Below are 21,368 nucleotides of genomic sequence, written 5' to 3'. Positions count from 1 at the left end.
CAGTATTTTTTTTTTCCTGGAAACTTCTGCCAAGACCCACCCTGTGGTTCCATCTTGTTCTCCCATGTATCCTGTTCGTCTTCTGAGGCCTTAAAGCACAAACACAACTTCACTCCATGTTCTCTCAGAGATGATTTTGTCATCGTTATGCATTTGATTTCATCAGTGGTGGAAGAAGTATTCAGATCCTTTAAGTAAAAGCACCAATACAACTAAAAGTCCTGCATGAAATATCCCACTAAGTAAAGGTCTCACAGGGGTGAAATCCCAGTTCAGTTTCTCTGTCTGTCCTCTGGGGAACACTCTGTTTAACAGTACACAAGCTGAGACTTCACAATACAAAATACAGTTTATTGATTTTTTAAAAACACTGTCAAAAAGAAAACTTGTGCAGACCTAGAGTCTTTAAAATCACAGTCCACCAGCACGTTTAGGTATTAGAGTCCAGATCCCAGAGAAGAGCCTCTCGTCCTGTATGCAGTAGTTAGGGGTAGCAACAAACCCATGTAGGTGTAGAGAAGCCAAGTTAAGGATAGAATAGTGCAGTCTTTAAGAGTGACTCCTGCTGCCTCTCATATGTGAATTCAACAGTGAGAGGGCACAGCTGGGATGTTTTCCGGGTCAACTAAGTCAGAATTTAGAAACACACACACTGCTGGGGCCATGTTAGAGATGTTAAAGATGACTACAACAATAACTTCTGGAATTACTGGAGTTATGGAAAGGCGCTACGCTGGGAGGGGAGGCGAAGCATTGCCTTACACTATGTCAGTTCATTTAAGTAAAACATATATTGCAGCTATTGCATTTGCCTACACAGCCACATCAGTTCTACAAAAGGGCCCTTTGTAAAACATCAACACATCAGTTATAGAAAAAAATGTTTTAATATACCTAAGGCTATACTTTATTCAATTACATGGAACACAATTTTACATTTCTATGTTGCACAGGTTTATTTGTCAGAGACCGGGGTGTAAGAAGTGGTTGTACTGATTTAAACAGTGGTGGAAAGTAAAGTACATTTACTCAAGTACTTTTTTAAATTTTGAGTTACTTGTACTTTACTTGAGTAAATCCAATTTTTAAAATGAGCCGTACTTTTACCAGCTGTGACATTAGAGGGGTGTTTACACACTGATGCATCAATAGGCTATTTTGATGCTATTACTTTTCCACTTTTACTTAAGCAAAAATTTGAATGCAATTTACTGTTATTTGTAACATAGTATTTCAACAAGGCATTTGCCTTTTACACAAGTAACACAACCGAATACTACTGTATTTAAACCTCTGTAAAACTATTTTTGTCAAGTCTCAACCATTTGTCTACATTAGATATTTATGTCTCAATCAGTAGCATCATTAGATGTTTGGATGTTTAGCACTTAATAACTCAGTGCATCTGCTGCATCAAGATTTTGTGTGTCTGGTTAGAACAACACAGATCTGATCTGATCTGCTGCCAGATTTCCATTCAAATTTCACTAAATGCTGGTTGGTGGACAAAAGTACCTGCCATCACATTTTTTCAGGTGATAGCCATCCACATCAAAACAGTGCGAGGTGCAAAAGCAAAAACACAAAATACAAAAAAACTTTACTCTGCAGATGCCTCTGTAAAACCCAGGAGGGAGTTGCTCAACTACATTCCTGACATACTCTGGAGCTGTGAGTGGTCGGCGTCTCAACCGATCCCTCCCATCACAAACATACAGTATATGAGCTCGTGCACAGATAGGACAACACATAAAACAAGACCCAATGGAGAGAGTACTTTTCTCCCTGTCAATGTTTCAACATATATTTGTAGTGTTTTACAGAATCCAACTTCTCATGTTGCGGGAGAAGAAGTATTCAAATCCTGTAACTAAGAACAAGTGGAAAAATCCCAATGCAAAGAAATATGTTAAAAACGTATATATATTTATTTCAGCTGAGTTTATTTACTGAGAAAATGTGCAGACAAACACAGTTGGTCTTGATGCTTGTGTTATGTTTGCCACCCTTCATCTTGCCATTTTAATAAACAGATACTTTAGACACTTCATGGACAAAGTGTTGTAACAAATTCTTTATGTGGATGACAAACAGGGCAGTTTTCTGTGACTGAGCTGGCAGGAATGATATGTGAGTTTTGACACAGCTGTGTAGTGAAGACAGGCAGCCTGTGGTCGCAACAATGAACAAAGACATGAGTCATACTCAATTACACATTGTCTCCTTTACAGAAAAGTAAAGAGTCATCTCTCCCTGTCTCTCTCTCTCTCTCACACACACACACACACACACACACAGACACACACACACAAGAGAAAAAGAACATTGGACTTTTCTTAAGACACACTTTCCCACTATGGAGGCAGGAGTAATGAAACACTATACGGTGTAACAGAGGATGTAGCACAACTAATAGATGTGGTTGTCCAAAAATCAGTAGGTTAATGTGTGTTTTGTACACAAGTGTGTGGCTGTTAGATAACACATGAAGGTGTTGGTGAAGCTGTTGACTCAGCAGCGATAAGAAAAGGCTGAATTACAGTAATCAAATCAACACTTCATCTTATGTACACAGTCGTGGAGGAGTCCTTAGACAAACATAATCATTTACAAATTACAACAATCATATCACACCTCACACATAAATAGGCTGAGTTTATATAGAAAAATGTCTTCATACTGCGTACAAACATGTTTTCCAGGCAAGCAGCAGTTCAATACCTTAAATGTTTATAAAAGTACAAAATTTAATTAGGTTACTTTGTGCGAACTCTAACTCTGTTTTAATAGATATTTAATAGAAGACGAAAAGATCCACTGACATAAAGGGCAGAGACAAAATAATGTTTCTGCTTCATGAATAAGAGCCATAACTTAGAAGTAACTAAACCTCTGCTGTAAATGCTGCAACGAATATGAATATTGGTCAGTGGACAGTTAGCAGAATTAGTCCCTACACTCTTTAGTTTAGTATTTTTTCAATGCACCTTGCTGGATTTGGCATATATATTGTCATAATACTGACTCTGACTGGCACTAGTGCAGTTTGGGTACAGATTACTTGTTCTCTTCAGAGCTGTTTTCCATCTTATGTTGCTTGATGTCCACACTTCTTTTTTAGGCTGCTACATGGTATTAAACGTCATATAACCAGACTAAGTTACTTGAAGCAGTGTTTAAATGTTTTTTGTTACATGGGGGCAGCAGACAAGCTGTAAACATAACTTGACATATTATCAACTTTTTTTAAGGCAACTGTATTAACTTTAAGAGTTACTGTCCTTTTTCATGAGGCGTTAACATTATTATTTTGAGCCCTTCTGTTGATAAACATCATATCAACATTTGGTAATGTTGGTTACTATTTCCAGCTTTAATTAACATTAAAGCTTTAATTAACATTAAAACTTCTGAATTAGGAGCTTTAGTCCCTGAATATGTTACTGAATGATACAGTGTGTGTATTGTCATACAACTGAAGCTACAGTATGTCCTTTATAATGATGTTGTCATATACCATCTATTCTACAACTGAGCTTTCTAAATGTAGATATCTCATTGAGTTGGAAATGAATGCACTCATTGTGCTAGAAGTCTCTCTGCTTCAGAGGCTTTTATAAAGGGATGAGGGGAGACTAACAGTGTCCTGCTCAGAGGGACAGTCCAGGTCATACACCCAGCCCACATCAGTTCAGTGTTAGTCCAGCTGAGATATGTCTGAGGCAGCTGGTGACAGAAACTGAATGGTGATGACTTCATCACTCAGTGACGTCACAGACAGAAAGTCCCAGTAACAGGATCTATAGTGAAACTGTATCTGTTGTTTATTTCTTCCCTCATCCGTCAAAGTCAATTCCATCATCTTTTATCAGCTGATGTGCGGCTCCTGTAGAGTTTCATAGAGTTTCTGTCTCTGTGGCTTTCAGTCGATCAGACGATGAGAGAATCTCGGCTGAGCAGGGTGCTCTGGTGAGAGAAAAAAGAGTGAGTGAGCAAAACAACAGCAGAGAGTTTACACAAAAATATTAAAGTATATTGTGTCCAGTGGAGTGAGACAGCATACAGGCAGTGGACATTAGCCAAACAGGGTTATTATAGTGAGGTGGGACCTGGGACAAACTGAATTTCAACTTTTTTTTTTTTCAAATTATTTGCAGATTTGTTTTAAGCCTCTGCTCCAGGCCAGAAGGCTGACTCTGATTATTATTATTTTTTGTACAGGAAGTCTTTGATGTTGAATACCATTTTGACCCAGGTTTGTCAAGGAGGAGCCAACCAGTTATGATTGTTATAGAGAGTAGTTGAATACAGAACAGAGCATTCTACCTAGTTTTCACTCTGGTTGCATGTGAAACCTGACCTGTCAAAGGTACAACAACAACACTTACTGTAGGCCTACAAATCTTATTTACACTGTAAGTCAGAGTTTATATGTAACAATAGTTTTTTAACGAAAGGTTTGAAATATATCATCTTCTCTGTATAATCCATTTAGAGCTCCCTCCATGTTCTTCAAAGTAGAACACAAAAGTGTGCCATAATCCACTTCACATGATAACTCTCAAAGTGCAGCTTCATGAAAATTGTGAGGCCTAAAAAAGTGTTCACAGGGTGGAAAAGTTTGAGAAACTGCACTGCAACGCAAACACCAACAACACAGCCTCGCTCATGTGATGTTTGAGTGACCGCAACACATTACAGATCCACTCAAAGATATCTTAAATAATTAAATTCCTTTGCACCATCGTCAAAGTGGATAACACTGACTGAAGAACTTCCCTTTTAGAGCATGTATATATAAATATGCCACCAGCTTAAAGCAGCAGTTTGAGCGGTGGGCAACTATACTGACAGTGGACGCTTTTCTTTAATCTCGGAATCGGAATTTAAAGTTGTGTTGACTGATGAGCGAAGCTTATCCTGGCTAACTTCATTAATGTACACAGGACCAGACACAGTCCTTTTTGACCTCTTCTTCACTTGCTTTGTTCTCACATCACTGCTCCCTTTCTCTGTTCACTCACTACTTCTCTTGACCGCCTGTCCCTCACACTCTCAGGAAGCCAACAAATAAATAACTGAATAGAGTTACTCAGTGCTTCCTTGTTTTGACTGATAGTTCTTGAATCATTAGAAAGTTCTATCCCTGGTGCCAGGATCTCTTGGCACTATTGTATAGGTACTAAATTTAATCCCTAGCTCCTCTGGTTGAAACACAGGTTTAGGTCCTGAGTTCCTCAAAAGGTTCTTGGACCCCTGGGAAAGTTCCTTCGGTGGTAGCACCCTAGCAGACTCCCTTAAAAGCAGGGAAATACAACCCTGAGGGTTAAATACTCTAGTTAGCCTCATGTTAACATTCTTATAACAAATATTTTCATCAATTACATGCCATTACCTAGTTTCAGTGACTATAGAACATGCTATTCACTAAGTTCCACTCACTGCTGTTGCTGCAAATTAGCAGAATCACCACATAATTCAACCAATAATTTTTTAGGCTCAAATGTAACTCACCACTTTCCGGGATTTGTCTCTGGGTTCCTCTCTGCGACCGGGCAGGGAATGGGCAGGAGGTTGAGAGGAGCGAGTGTTTGTGGGGAGTAGCCGTGGAGATGGCCTGTCAGTTCTGTTTCGCTCTGTGTCTGAGTAAGGAGGCAGTGAATCTGCCTCAGGCCTGTTACTAGGTGAGCGGCTGCAGTGTCGACTAGATTCCCCGCTGCTCTTTTTCGAGCTGCCCTTTGAGGGTGTGTCTGAATCTTCCTCACCCCGGGGCCCACTCTTCCCCTGGCTGACCCCACGCAACTTAGCCTTACGCTCCAGCAGGCTGTTCAGGAATGTGCCATCATAGTCCTTTTCTTGAGAGGAAGTTGATGGCGGGCTGACTCTGGGAGGAGGTGGAACAGGACGTTCACTATCCCAAGTGCCCCTCCTCTTTTTGGGTGAAGTAAGTGGGCTTATGTTGCGTCCATTTTTCTTGCTCCATCTGGGTTGATCTTCACGGTCCCTGCTGTCTCTGAGTTCATTTTCATCATTGTGGTAATGCTGAGGCGGACCATTGCGGTAGGAAGGATATCGACTGAACTCCAGAAAGTCCATCTCGTAGTCTCCCTGTTCTTCATGCATCTTCTCTGCCCCTCTGCCTCCCCTCTGCTTGTAAGAAGCAGCAAACTCCTCCAGCTCGTCCAGGGAGCGGTACGTTTTTCTATGCAGATGTTCTGAACGAGGGTTCCACCTGCAAAACACAGCACGAGGCCAAGAGAGGACAGAGTATAGTGTATGTTTGCGTGAATGTTTGTACAGAATCTGTGCATTCAGAGATGTCTATACCTGTTGTGGTTGTCCTCCTTGCTGTGGTTCTGTTGCTGTTGATTACGACCAGGCCTGCGTGACTGTGAGGAGGATGGAGGGTCGTCACTGTAGCGACGCTGAGGAAGAGGCTCGTCCTGGCACCGCCGTACCTCAGAGTTGGGGTCATCACGATGATGCTGGGGTGAAGAGGGGCTGTCACGGTAACGCTGTGGCTCCGGGCTGCGGTTGTCACGATAGCGCTGGGCTTCAGGCTGAGGATCATGGTCAGGGATGGCGGGCAGAGCTTTCTTCTGGACGTTACGGTATGTTTGGCGGAAGCCTGTTTCCCCCTCGTGGAGAGAGCTCAGCTCAGACAGACTACAGGCTAAACAGATCAAAACAACATAATTAATCAATGACGAATGACTGAAGAGAGAAACAAACAATTGAAAAACAAGAAAACAGAGAAACAAAGGAAATGGCAGAAACTGCAGATGAAGAAAGTCTGTGAGAAATTACACAAAGTTGGATAGAGAACAGTTAAAACATATTCTCTCTGGTAAGTAGGCATGCGCACCTGCTGCTGAACGACAGGAAATTCAATATGCAGAAAGCTTGAGTGCAGAGAGGCATGCCAGGACAAGCTCAAGAGAATAAAAAGCCAAAAAGACACTACCAGCAGAATAAACAGTGGAGCATGCAGTCTCTATTCATTGACAAATCTTTTGACAGATGTTTGAGAGAGCAGAGCCACAGGACGGCTTTATGAAGCTTACACTGGTGGCTGCTGGACCTGGCAGGGTTGAAGTGAGCCAGTTGTTTCTCTACATACTGTAGCACCCTGAGAGAGTCCTGATCCTGAGATGAAGGCACACGGTAGGGAATCCCTACAGCATGCATCGGCACTGGAGATACACACTTGACCCATAAGTATAGCAAACATCTGTTTGTCTTTATGTGTGTGTTCATTGTGGTTCGAGGACCATACTGGTGTTTTTGGCATGTTTTCTAGCTCACTATTTTATTTTGACAGGTTAACTTACTAACAAAGAGTAAGAGTAAGATCTTACTTGCTGTGAGTAGGCTGCCATCTGAGGAGGGGGCAGAAGACATCTTGTCCACTAGGGAGGGGGGAGCGATGGGGACCATGGTCGGGACACCAGAGACAAAGTATGGAGGGTATGCAGGTGTCTGAGGGGTGGAGGTGCCTGTCTTTATTCCCTTACCTGCCTCATACACTAAAAAAGCAACACACAATCACATTCAGCATTTCCACAAAAACATACTTCGTTCAAACTGTGTCAGTATTCTGAACCTGTGGACCTGTGTGTGTGTGTTTATACTCACAGTGTCTGGGGCAGCAGCATGTGTCGGGGCAGCACCAGCAGCTGACGTAGCAGCAGCAGGAGTGTGGACAACACTGACACCAACAAATCCCAACCAATAGCAGGAATAACACACTGCCTAGCACCACCGCCACCACAAACACCCACTCTGGAAGTACACACAACACAGAACCCCACATATAAATAAATACCAACACATATCAACATAGAAACAGCTTGACTTAGTCATTGCATAGTCGTACTTGGCTTGAAAATGGCTGTTTGCTTTAAAGAACCATCCACTTATTTGGAGCATTGCTCTCCTATAACAATATCAGACTCATGATAGAAAAAAAAAAAATCATTTTCAAACTGATACACAAACAAATAATGCTGTCTCAAGTGACTTTAAGTATTTTGTCAGATTTCACACAGCTCCTTATTTTCATATATACACTAGTGCTGCCTGTAAACAAACTATGATTTTCCTTTAAATCTATCTGTCCAGTGGTATTTTCCTGCTTTCCCTGTGAACAGTACGTCTCCGTGTTTACAATCATGGTAAATAGACTGTGCATGTTGCATGTAGACTTCAAGTCAGCCTCTGTCCCAATTGCATGCTGTATACTATTTTAACCTTATTTTGAGAATGCTCTGTCCCTGAAGAGGACAATAATGGAGACAATAAAATTATAAATTTTTATCCAAATGAAAGACATATTTGAACATATTTTTCTCTGATGCATGAATGCCACTTGAAGGCCCAATGAAATGGCAATCCATCATCCTTAATGTGATGGGTTGAAGGGATGTTGGGACCGGACATAACACAGTGAGAAAGCGAAAATGTATTTTATGTCATTGGGAGTTTTTATTTATTTTTGTATGTAATAAATGAAAACAAATGAAATCTTAACAAAAAATAGTTGCGACAAAAAGTAGTTGCAGCAAAAATTAAGCGGATTAGAGAGTTGAAGTGAGTGATCCGGCAATTACAACAGATAAACTACATGTATCTGTCTATAGGGACAGAGCAACGGAAAGGGAAGGAGAAGACAGATAAGGAAATCTTTGACAATTTAAAACCAAGGACGGTATTGTCTCGCACAGACACACACAGGCACATGGACACCAAAGACAAACACAGACACTCACACAGGAAACTGTTTCTGCTACAGGAAGGAAAAGGACAGTTTATGCTGCTCTGTAAGATACTGGAGATTTGGCTGTTACAACAAACCAGCTTGGAAAGTGATCTCAGTTGCAACCATTATCACACACACACACACACAACAGGATTGTACCAGTACATTTACACTTCAGAGCACTGTGGAAGTCAAAGTGAACAACAACATGAACTAATGTAACTCTAACATGAGAGATAAGCTATTGTGGCTGAGTGAATCATACTGAGTCATTTTGGGATCAACTTCCACACACACCATCCATTCATTTATCATTTCCCACAAACACTGTGATATTACTGGAATTTGATGTGACACAAACAAACCTCCCTCCATGTTGAGTGCTAAGTTTTTACAGGGCAGTGTCCAAATGATGTGGGATGACACATTAACCACAACCATAAATAACTGTAATGAGCATAATAGCTGTTTTCCAGCAAAGCTCATCTTAGTGGGAGCAACGGCCAGCTCATTATCTGATGCATGTGGATCAGACTGTCGGGCTAAAAGGCTGAGGCCTCATTATAACTGAATCCTAAACACCTGTTTTCATTATTTACTGATGTGAGAGGAGAAGCAGTTAGCCAGTATCAGAACCGTTAGCACAGGTGGAAAAAAATTAATATTTTTGTTCAGATCTCTTTATTGGACTCTTCTAATCTGCACGCTCATTTCTAAATTTCTTATATTGCCTGCACAAATCCACCCATAAGGAAAACCCTGCACCACTAACATCCAAATGGTTCCTACACCCATGTTTAGAGCAGTAAGTAGGGTTAGTATGAATGAAAGCAACCAGGTGAGGGGGAGAACACATTATGCCCCTACCTGGCATAATCTTCAAATCAAAGTCTGGCAGCAGATCTTCAGGCACACCTGAGAAACCTGGAGAGAGACAGAGCAGAGGTGAGGAGAGGTGAGGCGAAAAGAGGAAGGTGAGGGAATGGGGTTGATATAAACTGGAATGATTGATTCAAGTTACTGCTGCAGTAGCATGCACAAGGAGACAAGGAAGACAAAAACAAAGAGATACTGAGAGAGAATGAGAAAGAGATAAATAGAAAGAGTTGGCAGGTCAACAGCAGCATGCATCAGAGGACATTCTGGTCTCGTTCCAGTAAGTCTCCACATCAGAACTGTTGATAAACAGATTAATCATCTGATATATAGATATTAAAAGCTGTAAGGTTATCTGTCTGATAAGAAGATAGACTGGAACATGAATCATTGTCATGAAGATAACATGACAAACAGACAAGAGTTGTGAGTAATGTTACATGCAGAGTGGCAAAAATCACAGGTGGGAACATTCCTCATATCCAGAGCCCGAAAAAATTAAAACAAACTGCAAAGCAACAGTTTGCTTCTGAAACTATTCATTTGTCTCTCTGTGATCTGACTTGTTTTATATTTAAAGCAGATTTATTTCTTTAAAGAGTAAAAGGTTTAATGGATGGCATTTTGATGGAGGGTAAGCTTGATTACTTCTAGACATAAATATGTGTTTCAGGAAAACACCAGAAATACGCCAAGCCCTTAAAAAACACCACCACCTGTTGATTGTTGTTCCTGGTATCTTTCAAGTATTATGTCTCTCTCCTTTCATTTTTTCTTTTATTGACCACTTTAAGGGACTGAACACAAGGTCAGAAGAAGTCCAAATGAAGCATTAAGATGACAGACAAGAGGCAGTGTGTCACAAGCTGGTGCAAACATGTGGATGAATGTGTTCTCTTTGGGTGTGTTCTGTTTGGGTGCATATTTCCATGTGACCTTGTAAGTTGAGGCTTTGTGAAAAGTGGAAAAGATCCTGGTGTTTTACTGTTGATAGTACGATTATCGTGGAGAGGAGGAAAGGAGTGCTGAGCATGAGAGAGAAGCACTGGAGAAACAGGGAGCAGACTGGACTATCTTGGCCCGACTCTGGCTGACAGTGCACATACCTTACTTTAGTATCTTTCTGGAAGGCTAAATGTGCTCTTTGCTGGATTTGAAAACAGAGAGAAACCTATTAAGTTTACTGAGAAGCAGCTGAATCACCACAAAAAACAACTAAGTGCTGTAATTTGAATTATGTGCATTTAAGGCACCTCTACATTTTCATAATCTGTTGTTTTGTCTTCCGTCTCCCTCCTGTTCAAGGAGTTGAAGGAAGCTCACTCAGTTACCTCCCCTCATGAATTTGCCTGCAGGCTGGTGATTCACCAAGATTTACTTTCAAATATGTTGGGATTGCTTGTTTTACCCTACAGGGTGGTGTGTGTATACCATGTAACAATTTTTAAGTTTCCATAATTATTCAAAACAACAGTAAAATCTTTTGTCCAAGTAACATGTGACTTCACAGATGTTGTCCCATTCCTGGGCCCAGCAATACACTTACTTTTATGTCTACTATTATCGAACAGATTTTATTACACTCCATCATACAAATCTCTCTCTGCTTGCCCTGTTACAGGGAGGTCAGAAGTCACGATGAGCTACATTGTCCACATACTCAAGCTTTTTGAGAGAAAGTGGGACATTTAATATCAAGGATACTGAGCTTCGTTTTTCTCTATGGTTGCATGTACAAACACTGTTACCAAATGCAGGCTTCAGAGACACCTTCCCAAAAAGGGCCTTTTCATAGGTTCTGCCAACTATCTATGCTCCATAGAAAAGATGACTTACACCACCTGTCTGCAGAAAGATGGGGTGGATCTGGATGAAAAAGGATTGTCCACTACAGTTGATACTACCTATGAAAAGGTAAAATTTTGTGAGTACAAAATACTGACCAACACTTTGCACATGGCAAATTACTTTACTTATGCACATTTCAATGTTTTCTCAAAGTTTTGGATCATTAGCAGGAAGCCTCTGCTCGATAGAAATGGCACTGAAACTCAAAGGCAGACTGGAGGAGAGCAGATTTCTTTCTTCTTTTTTCAGCCACCGAGTTCTCAGACGTCCACATCAGTCGAGTGGCTCACATGGTGTCATCCTCCATCTTTTGTGTTGCTATGCCCTGCCGTCCCTCCCCCATGTCATTAAATCTTCCCTGTCTTCTTTTCTGTGAAGCCATTTGCTAAAAAGACAAAGGAGCCCCCGATCCATTCGCTGTGGCCCCAACTGTTGTTATGGAAACACAACAAGTGCCTCACATGCTGTATTAGCTAAACCAAGGTGGATTTAGAGTGTCTCAGGTTGAAGACTGCAAAAGGCACCGCATGCAGGCAAATCAAGCCATCGTCATTTGCATGTTACATTATCCTATCCTATGATCATCTGTAACATACTATCATACTGAGGCTGTACCCAACATTTAACAGGATTCAGAGCACACTCAAGTCTTTGCAAACTGTAAAAGCTTATTGTCCAGTACTTGTGTGTGTATTTGTGAGTGTGTATGTGTGTGTATCTTTTTGTGCACACACATAAGTCTCTGAGTGCCAGCCAAACAAAAGTTCAGCCTCAGAGTGAATTAGGGCACCAGGAGCCACACAGCCTCTCGGCCATTGCCATGGTAACATTTGTTGTAACGCAGCACAGAAAAGTACAGTTACTGTAACACAACACATTACAGACATTTTTACAACATGGGACACAGAATGCACACACACACACACACACACACACACACACACACACACACACACACACACACACACACACACATGCACAAGTGCAATATTACTGCGAAGGTCTGGCTCAAACAAACGCTAATTATTCCGCAGTAATTAAGTATCATCACCTTGTTCTATACATTAATATAGAGTATGAGAAAATGCTGTTGTTACAGAAAAGACAAGACTGCCCTAGAAGTGCCACTGCTTGTTATAAATCAACTCATTAATGAGGTTGCATTGTGCTGTCAGTGATGAATAGGTCAGTTGATAAAGGCCTCGTTATGTAAAATTCAATTTACCGTAAATGATGTGTGTGGTGAGTTGTCTATGAAGATGACACTGCAGGGTGTAGTCCATATAAAACAAGGTGATGGGACACTGCTAGAATCAATGACTCACTAACACATTGTTTCAATTTGTCTACCATGTAAATTTGTGGGTCAAAGTTCATCAATGGTGAATTTGCCATAGTTGGCCAAAGCTCGCACCAAAACTAGAAAAACACTGTTGAATTTGTGAATAAGTTGAGTTTAATGGATGTCAGTGAGACACAGATGAGATACTTGCAGAGAATGGTGTGGGCGTCACTGAGATCTTAGGCTTATTTGTTTTTGTTTCAAAACTAAAATCATTTATAATAGGCATGTTGGGAAAGTAATGTCACCTCACCCAGAACCAGCAGCTCCACAGAGGCTTCGTTCTGTCCCTCTAGATCATCAGATATAACCACTTTACAGATGTAAACTCCACTGTCTCCCCACTGGACCTCTCCTATCCTCAGGTCTGCCTCTGTATGAGAAAAGGGGAAAAAGTAAAAAATGAGTAACAAAATCCTTTCAATGGTAGTGAAGATTTAAAAATCAACATGCATCTTCCAAAACATGTAAATGGTGCATTCATGATATTTTTATTCCAGCATTTTAAAGGCTATACTATATATCAAAAAGTATGTGTTAACCCAAGTATTACAAACTCTCCACCGGATTTTAGAGTCTGGCTGCAGGGATTTGCTTCCATTCAGTCACTAGAGCAGTAGAGAGGTCGACCACTGATGTTTGGTGACAAGGCCTGGCATTCCTTTTCTTCCCAAAGGTGTTGGATGGGGTTGAAGTTACGGATCTCACACTTTTGCCTCCATAGTGTATTTGTGAACTCTAAGAATGATGCATTGAGTTTAGTCGTAAAAACAATTCAGATAGTTTGGTCCAAGACTGGAACATACAAGACAATGCTAGGCAGGTGACTCCATTGTAAGGGGGTCAGACATATAAATACAGCAGACAGGAAATGGGTTGCATAAGTCTTTTTCCTGTTAGCCAAGGAAGTGGGAGGAGAGACAGGCTGACCAGACTGCACCACAGTGGCCAGTTTCTCCTTCAACAAACTGACACCTCCTACATGCAGCGTACCATACAGTCTATTTCCATTTAAAGCTACTTTGTGATAAAATCAAACATGTCTTGTTGGTTTTCTTTGAATCATGACAAAGACAGAGTCAGATGGACTGCCAACTTTTAAATGACCATAAGTGCAAGTCAGTGTGTTGGTTTGTCTGTGTTAACCATGTAATTAACAGAACACCAACCCCCTGCCCAATGCATGCTGGGACAGACTCCAGCCTCCCTGTGACCCTGAATAGGATTACATGGGTATGGATGACTGAGCGTCTCTAAAGGCAACATAGTTGAAAGCTTTCACTACACTGACCTGTTACAGGACAGTAGGTGGAGCAGGACAGAGAAAGAGAAGGAAAACCCTAATACTGAGAGAAATGAGTGTGTGGACGGTGGGATGTGGAGAGCTCCAGAGAGTTAAAATAAAAGCGGGACATTGAAGTACATCAGAGGGAAGGAGTGAGAGGTCAGGATGAATGAGAGGACAGCATGAAAACTGCTTCTTTTGTCTGTGTTCCTGGCTGGTGAAGAGAAGGTTGATTCTTCAGCCAGAGTTAGGGCTCTATAACTCTGAGGCCTGCAAACAAGGCCATTGCTCTGTCAAGCACACACACACACACACACACACACACACACACACACACACGTATGTGACGATCCTTGGCAGGATGTAGGATACAGTACTGTAAAGAAGTGAAGACCTCAGGAAACAGGGATGATCTAACAGTAAACTGGTGCACTATTTTGCTATCATGACACATTTGATTAATAATACACCTTATTGCCATCTAGGGGAAGCACCCCAGGCTGCTACTATGGCTCAGGAGAAGAAGAGTGCTGCAAGAAAAGACGAGTGATGCAGGGCTGATTTTTAGAGCTCAAGAGTTTGAAAAAATCTGATAATGACATAATGATATATTGGCCAACATTTTCAACAAACATTTTTGAAAACTGTAGTGACCAAGATATGTTCAGGGCATTTGAAAGATAAACTTGTCATTGCTCACCTTTTTGCACGTGTCGTAACTGCAGTATTTTGTACATGCACCTGAACATGGGTTCACTGTCCAGTTGATCAGTGATTTCTGACTGGATGGATACGAGTTTTGTCCGTTTTTCTTCCCTCAGAAAAAACGGCCCTTCTCTAATATCTCACATCACACTGTCTTCTCATGCCAATCTGTGGCATTGACAAATAACTGCCAATGGTGGGTATTTATTTATTTCATCTGAGCAATATAACCTGATTTTTCTGACAGCTCAGTAAAGTTTAGAGCAAAGCCTCCCCTATCTCTCATGCCACCTCTACATGTGCAAAGAATCTCTCTGACTTTGAGTATTTAATTGGGAATGTGTGGAAAGGATGGGCCAATTCTCCGATTTATGGCTTTCATAAAACCTGCCAGGCTTGGCAGAAGAAGAAATAAAAACAACAGTTTGGATCAATATGTTGAAAAACCAGACACGATTTATGCAGTAAACTGGACGTCCAAAAACATGAATCCTTCAAACCAAAACTGAAGAAATCCTTCTGACTTCATTTCATAGAGCTGCAAGGAGTTAATATTTCTTATTTGGTGTTTCTTTAACATCTTATGTCTTTCTTTTGTTCTTTTTCTCTATTGTATATTTTAATCCATGTTTCTGCTCTGTAAAGCACACTGTGACACACTGAATAAAATGTCCAATGTTAAAAAACTGCTTCAGCCATCACATGTCTACAGTATTTGGCTTCAGCACAGCAAGCAAGTGAACTGAAATTCCATCTAAACAACTGGTGAGCTTAAGTTCAGTCTGTAACACTAAGGAAATGACTTGGCCTGGCTACACAGCTGCTCTGTGAGTTGAAAAGAAAAGACTTGAGATAACTTTCAGCATGGACATCAGAGAAACAGAACCAGAGAAGCAAGTAGTACAACAAATCTTACTGTTGATAATGGAGATGTCTCTGTTCTTGTAGTACTCTGACAGTGTGATCGACGAACCAGAGATGGAGGCCACAGTGCGGACTGTCCGGCTGCTGTCAGAGCAGTCGAGGTAGTTCACTGTCATCCCTGTCTCATATCCTCCAACAGCTCCTCCGGTTCCGCCCGTCAGCCCACCTCCTCCCAGGCCTCCACTCAGGCTGTCGGAGTAGCTGAAGGAATCCCGAGTGCGGTCGCGACAGTATGACTTGTAGACCCACTGCACCACGGGGGTCTGGGTGGACACACTGGTGTACTGACATGGCAGAACTACTGACTGGAACAGCACAGCATACCTCTTCTCATCTCTCACAAACACATGAACTCCCGAGCAATAGGGAGGGAGGACACCTGTGGGAGGATAAGCAGATAATGAAGAAAGTGTGAAAAATGGAAAGCTGAAAAAACAGGTGTTTAGATGATCATTACATTCATTGTGTTTGTTGAACTCAGTTTGGTAATGGTTCTAATCAGTGATTAATAATACAACACATTTGCTTTTGGTTTTCAACAGAGATAAAGGGTAGGCTCAGAGGGTGCATGTTGCTTCTTAAAACAACAGGAAGTAAGGTATAGTAGCGTGGCACGCTGATTTGGTCCACTCATCAACAAAGTTAACAATTGCAGCAGAGGCAGTTGCTGTAACACAGTTTCTGCAAGCAATAACAGTACTTGAAAACATTGAGCATGCAAATGCTCAATCAAAAATCACACTCCTATTTCTCTGAGTCATAACCCAGTTAAATCTGAATCAGACAGAAAACAGATATTTTTAGATTCATTTTCACACACACTTTCCAAGGATATCACTATCTCCAATGTCCAAATAAACGCCCACAAATCTGCTTAGAAATCACGGAGCAGATGCTCCTTGTAACTCCAAAACTTGCCTGAGAATCATCATGTGAATGTACTTGTCTTGATTTTGTCAGCAGGGGGGTACAAAGAGTCCAACTTTAAAAACCTTTGACACAGCACAAATCTAGCAGCCAAAGCAGGTTTCAGTAATAACTGGGATTGTGTAATGAGGGGGATTATGGACTACTATAGCAAAGAGCAACACACAATCATTCAGATGCTCAGTTGAATTGAGGTCTAAGCAGAAACCTACTCCTGTCTGCACACTTTAAAAATAGCTTACAAATCACACACTCCCCTCATTGCCGCATAGAAAGCATGCCTTTTCTGAAATTTTCAGTTTATTAAAAATATATCAGGGTAAACAGTAAACACTAACTAGCTGAAATGAAATGAAACATCTTACAGTTTGGCAAGATAAATGTGGAAGAACAAGGCTGTGTTGAAACTGATTGCTTTTGTTCTGTGAAATCTGACTGTGAGCTGAGTTGACCTGAGACTGTTTTCGTGCTTCTGAAGCCGCGGGATTCAGGGTCACATGATGACCAGGAGCTTGAGTTTGGCAGTTTAACAGCAACAAACGCTGGAGAGATGACCATGTGAAAAAAACATACCCACCCCCCAACACACACACCCCAAAACATATGTGTATGCTGCTGTGTGTGTGTTTCTCAGGCTAAACAGTGGGAGGTGTGACTGAACTGGACCAGTGAACAAGGATGAGGTAAGGGATGAACGAGGGGCCACTTCACTTAATCCAGACCAGACTAGTTCACAGTTTTGTTTTTTACTATAGCACTATACTATATTTCTCAGACACAAAAATTTTGAGTAGAACACAGAATTCAGACATTACATTACACAACTAAACACCATGAATGCACAGTTTGCACGGTAGAACAACTTCGAAGTGCCACGAACAAATCACCAGTGAGACTCTAAAGCCAATCAGACAGACTCTGGTCATGGCCAAAGGTCAGTTTACACTATGTAGATTTCAAAATTAAAACTTTAAAATTTGATTTTAAGTTTTATTTTACTTGCATTTTATTTACAGTATTCATTACAGTAGTCATTTTCAGACCAAGATTAATCAAGTTAATTAAAACATAAATTCCTCAGGGAGAATGCTACTCTGATTTCTAAGAACTGGAACAAAAAAACCCAGGAGGTTGGTTTTCCTGGGATCACAGGCTCCAGGGTGATCTGGGCTTTATTAGTTTTCAGAAGAAGCCACCTCCAGAGAGAAAGTGAAAGCAGGTGGGGGACAGAGGAATTTTGCTTTGAATATGAATGCAAATGTAAAGAGAATAATATCAGAAATAATTTTCCAGATAAAAATCAGTAAGTATGCTGTTTTTTCCTGCTAAAGTTTTTTTTTTTTTTCAGGGAGTTTTTCTTTGTCTGATTTCAGGGTCTAAGGACAGAGGGTGTCGTAATGCTATACACTTACTTTCTAAGCCCCTTGAAGCAAATTTGTGATCTGTAATATTGGGATACTTGACATGACAATGACTTGTCATGTTATGTGTCCTTGAGTAAACCCATAATAAAACTCACAACAATGATATCCTTCGCATATCCTTCTGTAGTATTTCTACACTACACACTAACTGTAACACACTGTATAGCAGGGGTCAGAAATTAGGAGCTTTTTCCAGCATTCTATAGTTAGGGGACCAACACAGATTTGGAAACATGTTCTGTGTTTTACTGTGAGACTGCGAGATGTAAAATTCCACACAATCTGTTTCATTTATGGTTGGATGAAACTGAAAATTTGTTCCGGTCAAATAAGCCAAATTATATTAAGAACATGTGTTATTCATCTCGTTCATTAGACCTCATATCAATGTACTGTTCATGTTGAAGCTTTATTAATATTAGCTGTTAAAAGGTCATAGTTATTGGGGTTTACATGAGCCTTGGATTTACTATACATTGTACCTATAACAGCTTCTTGAAGATTCATGTAAATGTAAATGATGTCAATCGACATACAAGTGAAAAGCAACGGACCAAATATTTTATGAGGCAACATTTGGCCTACAGGCTGCTGTTTGCCTTCTACTGCTGTTTAGGCAACAACTACAACTGTTTTTTCAGTTTTTTCTACTTATTTGTTTCCCTACTCTCGGTTTCTGCAGGCCCAACAAGTTAAACCAAAACCTTTAAAGACATTTTTAATACCACATAGAATTGAATTTAATGAATTTCATAGTCATACACCCACAGGATAAAATAATTATTTACTAAGTGCAATATTGTTATATTATAATTAAATATAAATTACATTTATTTCACATTTTGGTGATTATTTTCAGGTATATTGCTAATAATATAACTGATTAATTATTAATCGTGACCTGGACTTGGATAAATTGGATGGATGGATTGATCAATTTAAAATAATACTAGGCTAATTAATTAAAGGTCAGGAGTTTGGCAATGGGGATTTTCCAGGCAGGTTTAGTTAAAAAGCACATACAAAAACATTTTAATCAGTTTAATCAAGACCTAGTACCTTCTAAAGCCTTTCTTTAGGAAACCTGAGTTAATGCCTTTTAAGACTTTTACGGTTTTATCTTATCTCAAATTAGGTGCGGATTCAATCTTCATCTAATAGTTAACATGCATCTGCTGTGATCTTCCACTTCAAATGTATTTTTTAAGGTACTAGTAGGGTCTTTTGTTTGGTGAACTGTAATTTCAGTGAAGGACCTAGATCAATTTGTAGACCTGAAGTTAGACCTCCTGATCCACAACCCCCACAGCTTCTGGTCGGATCATTCACACATGACTAAATGCAGTGTAACAGTTGACTGCAGCAAAGCTAACATACCAGATAAAAAGACCCATTCTGTATTCAATTTTCAGGAACCCTCAGGAATGTTGAAATGACTTGAATCTCTTAAAGTAAAAATCACTTACAAGTGGCTAATAAAACATAATTATTCATGTGGGAAGAGACACTTTTCAATCTAAAGTTACAGATTTAATTTGTCCCAACATTACGGGCCAATAATTATCAAAGCAGGTTAGCTTGTTTATCTTTAGTGACGTTAGCCCAACGTTACCGTTACTCCAAACTCAAACCTGAGTTCAACAACCTGTTACTCCACCTCACTCAGAGCGGTTTCCATCTTTTTTTTTCCTCTGTTCATCTTTTCTTACCTGCCAGACATAGCATAAAAATCCAACCCTTCGACGTCAAAAACTTTTTCCAAATCCTGCAGGTGAACTTCAAAGAGGTTTTCTGGTCAACGGAGTCTTCCCTTCTCTTTCGCCCCATCCCTGAACTGTGTTTCAAGCTCTGAAAATCAGACCGTTAACTGGTAGATAACGGGACCAGCGTCAACTCGTCAAAATAAAACTCAAGACTTCCGGTTGGGGCCTTTTCAAAATGAAATCTTTGTTAAGGGAGACGGTGACTGAGAACATGAGTGTTGAGAGGGGAGGTGCGCGTCATACAATACTGGAATAAAAATTTGAAATATTGCACATATTAAGATACTCTCTTGAGTAGCAGTATCTCTGAAAGAATAGCTGTTTCAAATGCTTTAATAAGCCTACTCATTTTTGAGTGGGCCTATTAAGCAAATGACCACTTACATTTTTAAAATTATCTTAAATAATTATATTTAATATGTGCCTGTTGTTTCACATAGTGGCACTTTCATTGAAGTAAAGTCTGAATAAGTAAAGTGACAGACTGCTTTCACCATCACTTAAAATAACAACCCACATCAGATTGATGGCCTCTTAAGAGCAGATCTCCCCCCCCCCCCCCCCCCCCATCTACATTATCATCTTATTTTGAAGTCCGATTGACCACACATCCAGTACTACTTGTGTAACTTTGCGCAGAAGGGTGGTCTCTTTCCAGAGACAATGGATGGTGGCGGTGATGAAGGGAAGCGGAAGGGTGAAGTCTGAAAAATAGTGACATTTCTTTACATTTAAAGAAAATACAAAATAAAAGTTTTAAACATGAATGAATCCCCAGATAATATAACAATTAATATTGATAGTACCACTATTAGGCTACTACTAATAATAATGATGATTATGTAAAATAATAATTGATAAGATAACGATAATAATGTGATCATGGATGTATTATAAGACCTGGATACTCAGCCTTGCAGCCAATTTTTTCCAGTGTCCATTTTTCCCATAGACCGCAACAGAGAGGCCTGTAAAACTGTGCACACAGCCAAATATCAATCTTTCTATTCTACATTTTTAAGCCATGGGGTTTTCATCTTTGTAAAAGTTTTTCAAAGCTCAGAAAAAGCCCAGCAGAGTCTTTTTTCTCTGAGTGACGTCACCACGGTGTACGTGCACTCTATCCGCGGTCCCGCTGTGTCTCGTGAACGAGCATGGTTGCTAGGTTACTGCCAGCGTCGTCAGGACGAGAACAAGTTAATAAAAAGTGAATAAACACAAAGGCGAGTTTTCTTCTACACAAACCAAGGTTCATTCATTTTGTGGGGTTTTTTCGTCGCATTTATTCGTCACTTCTTACACTTTTTTTCAGGAAGGTAACTGTTTTTAATCGATATATTCGCCGCATAACTGGATTCACTAAGACGCCGCCATGGGTTTTCATAACTTTTTATGACTTTTTATAACTTTTTTTTTTTGTTTTTTTTGTTTTTTTTTTTTAAAAGGCGGCATGCCGTATAAATATGCTTCTCAATGAGAGAAAGTAAAAGTAATAACTTTGTCTGATGAGTTGTAG

The 21,368-nt window shown here is 40.3% G+C and overlaps 1 protein-coding gene across 3 annotated transcripts; it reads right to left on the bottom strand.

Annotated features, from left to right (window-relative positions):
• Positions 1-1,905: 1,905 nt before the first annotated feature.
• On the bottom strand, positions 1,906-20,325 carry LOC139627717 (immunoglobulin-like domain-containing receptor 2). 3 transcript variants are annotated; one of them, XM_071488746.1, is made up of 10 exons: positions 19,799-20,321; positions 15,731-16,117; positions 13,078-13,197; positions 9,626-9,682; positions 7,636-7,782; positions 7,359-7,526; positions 7,065-7,193; positions 6,328-6,673; positions 5,515-6,232; positions 1,906-3,966 (listed from the first exon to the last, which is right to left on the bottom strand). In XM_071488746.1, exons 1-10 carry the CDS (start codon positions 19,914-19,916, stop codon positions 3,931-3,933), a joined length of 2,226 nt encoding a protein of 741 aa, XP_071344847.1. In that variant the 5' UTR covers positions 19,917-20,321; the 3' UTR covers positions 1,906-3,930. The 3 variants fall into 3 exon arrangements, with proteins under 3 accessions (XP_071344847.1, XP_071344849.1, XP_071344848.1); XM_071488748.1 differs by lacking the exon at positions 7,065-7,193 and having other exon boundaries at positions 19,799-20,325; XM_071488747.1 differs by lacking the exon at positions 9,626-9,682 and having other exon boundaries at positions 19,799-20,320.
• Positions 20,326-21,368: the final 1,043 nt, after the last annotated feature.

The sequence above is a fragment of the Trachinotus anak genome, unplaced genomic scaffold, assembly GCF_046630095.1.
Source record: "Trachinotus anak isolate AG129_WGS33_773 ecotype Australia unplaced genomic scaffold, CSIRO_AGI_Tana_v1 ptg000011l, whole genome shotgun sequence".
Lineage (NCBI taxonomy): Eukaryota > Metazoa > Chordata > Actinopteri > Carangiformes > Carangidae > Trachinotus > Trachinotus anak.
Note: the sequence above shows the minus strand (reverse complement) of the source record. Positions and strands in the feature narration are given on the sequence as shown.